Source organism: Pinus tabuliformis, chromosome X, assembly GCF_031772625.1.
Source record: "Pinus tabuliformis cultivar Carrire ecotype Pingquan chromosome X, CPIR1, whole genome shotgun sequence".
Taxonomy (NCBI): domain Eukaryota; kingdom Viridiplantae; phylum Streptophyta; class Pinopsida; order Pinales; family Pinaceae; genus Pinus; species Pinus tabuliformis.
Window position 1 is genome coordinate 217,802,938 of NC_142308.1, and position 5,751 is coordinate 217,808,688.

General features: G+C 34.3%; 1 protein-coding gene across 1 annotated transcript; it reads right to left on the bottom strand.

Annotated features, from left to right (window-relative positions):
* Nucleotides 1–2,224: 2,224 nt before the first annotated feature.
* Nucleotides 2,225–2,930, bottom strand: LOC149139121 (toll/interleukin-1 receptor-like protein). The gene is made up of 2 exons (XM_089450603.1): nt 2,395–2,930; nt 2,225–2,300 (listed from the first exon to the last, which is right to left on the bottom strand). Exons 1-2 carry the CDS (start codon nt 2,928–2,930, stop codon nt 2,225–2,227), a joined length of 612 nt encoding a protein of 203 aa, XP_089306729.1.
* Nucleotides 2,931–5,751: the final 2,821 nt, after the last annotated feature.

A 5,751-nucleotide genomic window follows, 5' to 3' on the forward strand; every position in this document is an offset into this window, starting at 1 on the left:
CTATTCTATAATTTTGTGTAGGGTTTAGTTTCGGAAAATTTAGTCTAAATTTATGAAAAATGTTGAGGTTTGGAGTGCATGAGGTTATTTAGAGTTTAAATTAATGAGAAACGTTGAGGGTGGGAGTGTATGGGGTTATCCAAATTCAATCAATTCTCCCAAAATTTTGATAGCAACTTTTCGTGTTGAGCAGTTAATTATGAAAAGTATTGTTATAAGATATATTCAAACTGATAACAGTATATTATTTTTTTAATTATATTTTTATTAATACGAAAACAATTTTATAATTTTAAGTATTTTATTTTTGAGTAAATTGTATTTTCATTTAATATTAAAATACATTTTTTTTTTCTAAGTTTCTGTGATTTATACTGAATTAAAAAAAGTTTTTCGGCAACGTTTCTAACCAATGAGTGTGGTTCCTCATCAGGACTAAATGAAGAGACTAACAAGTGTAGTTCATCATTAGGACCAGATGAAAAGGCAGACCATGGCAAAGGATTAAATAGAGAACAATGTAGAGACCAAAATTTCAAGTAACAACTATATTTTAACAAATAATTTATTAATAAAAATAAAATAAACTAAATTAAAAATAATTAATGGAAAATAAATAAAATAAAACAAAAGTATACACAAGTCAAAAGAAATATATATATATATATATATTCAAAAGTAATCAATAAATAAAACAAGGTCAACAATAAAATATAGGGCTGAGGCTTATTAAACAAATAACAAAAATATTAAAAGGAGTTAAGAACGAATAACAAATAACAAAAATACTAAAAAGAGTTAAGAACGAATAGGATGATAAAATACTAAACTCTAATGAATAATAAATCAACAACAAATACTATAAAAAAGACACCAATACCTACATAGATAAACAAACAAACAAAATAAATCCCAAAAAGAAACCTAAAAAACTAGAAGGATAGGACATGGACCCAACTTCTACTAATATTCCAACCATCGTCTCTATTCAAATTATTGTGTCTTTTTTCAATTTCTAGGGTCTCCCTCAATTTACGATAATGGAAATGACTAACCCTAGCAACAACTTGGGCCTTCTCAATGCAGATGTGATGCTTCGATTTATTTGCATGCTTTGCCAAAGCAAAGGAGCGGGCCTGCCATGATTGATGCGAGCGACATACTCACAAATCCTTTGATTAATTGAGCGGCAAATCTCACCAATGTAGGGAGTCCCACAAAAACAATAGATAACATAAACACTTTTCATATTTTTGGGGTCCACTAGATCTTTTACAAATTATTAAAATACATTTTTAATAATAAATTAATATTACACAAACTCTATTTAGTATTTTAAAAACAATATTTTATTTTTAAATAAATTATTTTTTTATCAAATATTAACCCACTTTTTTAATAACAGTTCTCTACCTAAACTCAATTTAAATGGACAAAAATACAATATTTCTATTCATTACATTGTAAAAACATAATTCAAATGTACAAAAATAATTTGCAATTATTTCTCTTTCATGACAGTGCAAAAGAATAAATGAAAGTACAACCATTTGTGATCAGTCAAAAATTCTTCCAAATAATTCTAGTTGGTGTGGTTTTTTTATTGAATGAATCCGTTATAATGAAGAAAAAAACACAACTCTCAAACAAAAATAATTTTTTTGGTGTGGTTTTGAATAAAGTATCTTCATAATGAAGAATAAAACACAATCCATAAACATAAATTGTCACACAGAGAATCCTTAACCATCAAACTGCATAATTTACAAATACATTAAGTCATAAATTACATACATTTATTGCAAGTGATTTTTTCCCTTAAATAAGGATGATGGATCAAATACAGACAAAGATAAAACACAACCGAATCAGGTACAATCATGACCAATCATGACGAAGAATAAAACACAACCCATAAACTGAAATTGTCACAGAGAATCCTTAACCATCAAACCGCATTACATTGAGCCATAGATTACACATTTACTGCAGACATTTAGTAAACGACAGAAGTTTTGAAGTTCTGCAAGCATATTACACTCTTGCCTGTACCTTCTTTTTCTAAATGACTAGAGCATAGCCCTGATAAACAAGCATTCATGATGCAGGTCTGTAAATTTACACACAAAACAAACAAGCTTAAAAGGTCTCCAAAACCCCGTGGAGATTTATTTGGAAGACGATCTTCTTTCACTGGACGCCGTTATGGAGCAGTACAGGTAAATCAAAGGCGAGCGGTTCGTCTCTTACAAAGTTTACCCACGTCTTCAACCACTCGCTTCACCAGCGCTGCCTCGTATCTGCAGAGAGTTTGAAAATACTAAAGGTATAAGCAGAAACAGAAGCATATAAATAAGAACAGAGCAGAAGAGGGAACGATGATGAGTCACCCACCCATTTGTGTTTTCTTGAAGCGACCACCCGGAGAGACGAGAGATTGTACAGAGAGCAGCCTTCCATTCATCAATTTCTTGTGCGCTGTATTTCCCACTGCTCTCATGCTCTTGGAATGCTTCAGCAAATGGGCTGTCATGAGATTGATCCGGGTGCCGAACTTGAGAAGGAGTCACATTGTAAAACAGAGGGACGACAATGGCCGATCCCTTTTTCCTCCCCTTCTCGATAAGAGAAACTTCTCTGAGGCACCATGCAGATTGTGCGTAATTGATGGAGAATATGGGGATCAGGATGCGACTGTTCTGAATTGCGTGGTGTAAGCCTATGGAGATGTCCTCTCCCCTCTGGAGATGGTGGGTGTCAAGGAATACGTGGAATCCTGCGCCGGTGAGGGCGTGGTAGAGATGATCAACAAACCCTTTTCTCACATCGGGTCCTCGGAAGCTCAGAAATACGTCGTATCTGTTATATCTCTTCGTCTCTCTCCCACCATTGCCATTAAAGCAGCAAAGCAGGCGATGTATTGCCGCCATTGCAATCGATATTGAAGCAGAAAAGGTGGTGGTGGCGGAGGAAAACATGCTCTCCCCAGAAACGCCAATTTCGGATTCATAAAGGGGAAGTGAAGCTCAATCCCCTAACTTAACGATTACTCAGTCGTCATGGTAATCGTCATGGTGGGGGATCACTGAAGAAAGTAAATAGTAGTCAAAATGTGAGATACCCTGCGATACCATGTTGAACGTCACTAACCAACCCTATAGCATTATAAATGCGAGGGAAATAGCGCTCGGTGGTGAAAGGAGGCAATAGAATTCTACTTTTGATCATCCTCACCATAGCGACTGAGAATTTCTCAGGTCCCACCTGGGCTTTGAGACGGAAGGATTTCTCTACTCAGTCTTCACAGGGCTTTGTCTCCGAGTAATGATTTTAAGGCGCATAGTCTAACGAGGTGGAGGAGTTGCTCGGAAAATTATGGAAATTTTGGTTATATTCAGAGAAAATCCGGCAAAGATTTTTGTAAATCCAAGTTATAGTTGTTAAACTTCAAAATTTTAGCTATCCTAGATGTTTTTGATGGTGCTAAACCTATTTCCACCACCTAAAACATGATTCAAACATTGCTTTTACAAGATTTTTTGAATTTTTTTCTCTAATTCTGACCACTTTTGACTGTACAGGTAATTCCTCCACCTCGACTCCATTTTAAAGACAGTCATGGCCCCACTTCCACAACCTCGATACTCATGGTGGGGCATCAACCACGCTCACCACGTTGATCGTGATGGTGACGCGTTTGTCATAAACCTATGGCCTACTTGCACCAGAGAGTTATCACTGAAGCCCCACCAATAGGTTGGGGTCACCTTTCCTTCCTTTGACGGTTTAAAATTGACGGGCGTTTACACGTCTTTACTATTTTCCCTGTAAAGTACAATTTAGTCCAAAATAAACACGTAATTGTTAACGTGAATAATTTAGAAAACTGTTATAATGACGGCGGGTGGCGGGTATATAGGGAAATCACAAGTTTTAAATTATATATATATATATATATATATAAAATGTATTTACATCAAGCTCGCAATCGAGGTGGTTATCCAGAGATCATTGTCATCAACTTTAACACTCAGGAACTGTCATCAAGATTTGGAATTTGGTGCGGAGGCAATCCATCATCATTCTTTCTATGATAATCTCAAATCCTACGAGGTGGAGGATCTGGTATATATAATATGTATTTACATCAAGCTCGCAATCGAGGTCGTCATCCAGATATCATTGTCATCAACTTTAACACTCAAGAACTGTCATCAAGATTTGGAATTTGGTGAGGAGGCAATCCATCATCATTCTTTCTATGATAATCTCAAATCCTACCAGGTGGAGGATCTGGTATATATAATATGTATTTACATCAAGCTCGCAATCGAGGTCGTCATCCAGATATCATTGTCATCAACTTTAACACTCAAGAACTGTCATCAAGATTTGGAATTTGGTGCGGAGGCAATCCATCATCATTCTTTCTATGATAATCTCAAATCCTACCAGGTGGAGGATCTGGTATATATAATATGTCTTTACATCAAGCTCGCAATCGAGGTCGTCATCCATATATCATTGTCATTTAAAACTCAAGAACTGTCATCAAGATTTGGAATTTGGTGCGGAGGCAATCCATCATCATTCTTTCTGTGATAATCTCAAATCCTACCAGGTGGAGAATCTAGCACGATTATGCAGTTAATGCGCATCAAGGCCGTTGCCTGGTGTGCGTGAAATCAATGACAGATTTCTTTGTATGTTTGTTCTTGTTTCTGTGTGTGGTGTGCATGTTTGTTGTATGTCTGTCTAGTGTGTGGTGTGCATGTTTGTTGTATGTCTGTCTAGAGTGTGAAATTGATGGCTAGATTACTGTAAATTGATTTTAAATACTAAAATTTCAGAGGTCGTAGTTGGAAAACAAGAGCTAAAAATGTTTTTGAAAAAAGAAAAGAGAAATATCTTGAGGCAAATGTGTCCTTGAATCGTTGAACCAAACCAACCAACACACTTTGCATTCTTCTTCTAGTTTGATGAATGAGGTAAGGAGATTTGGGTTTATTTGTTAAATTTAATTTAATTTCTTTATAATCAACACCAATTAGCATGGTTAATTTCTAGTTTTTGTTTTAATAACCTTAATTCTTTCTAGAGAGTTTAGATTAATGGTGATTATTTATTTATTGTTCGAAGCCTTTCAACTACTATATAGAAATTACTTAGCTTGACTGCAAATGGCGAAAGAATATTTTACAATGTACAAATGGAGTTCTTTGTGATTATTTGTGGTGTTATTAAAATTTCGTTTATTTGGGAATCTATCAATAATTTATTTATTTATTTCTAAATTTTTCTTGGTTGAAGGTACTTTGTTTGCTTATTTCTTTCTGTTTCTAGCCTCTCCATTATTTCTAAATTTTTCTTGGTTGAAGGTACTTTGTTTGCTTATTTCTTTCTGTTTCTAGCCTCTCCATTTTTTCAATGTACAAATGGAGCTCTTTGTGATTATTTGTGGTGTTATTAAAATTTCATTTATTTCAATTAACAACAATTAGAATCTATAAATAATTTATTTATTTATTTCTAATTTTTTCTTGGTTAAAGATACTTTGTTTGCTTATTTCTTTCTATTTCTAGCCTCTTCATTAAGATACAAAGAATATTGCAAAGGGCGGAGTGAACATCACCGCTATAGAATAGTTGTCCTAAGGTAACCTACATTTTATTCTCAATATCTATTCTCTTTTGTGTTGTAGTAATAGCGTTTATGGTATTAATTTGTTTTTAGATTTAAAAATTTGGGGT

Coding starts and splice junctions, on each gene's coding strand:
- LOC149139121 (XM_089450603.1), bottom strand. CDS start 2,930: ATGGCGGCAATACATCGCCTGCTTTGCTGCTTTAATGGCAATGGTGGG. Junction 2,301..2,394: donor CTTCAAGAAAACACAAATGG/GTGGGTGACTCA, acceptor AACTCTCTGCAG/ATACGAGGCAGCGCTGGTGA.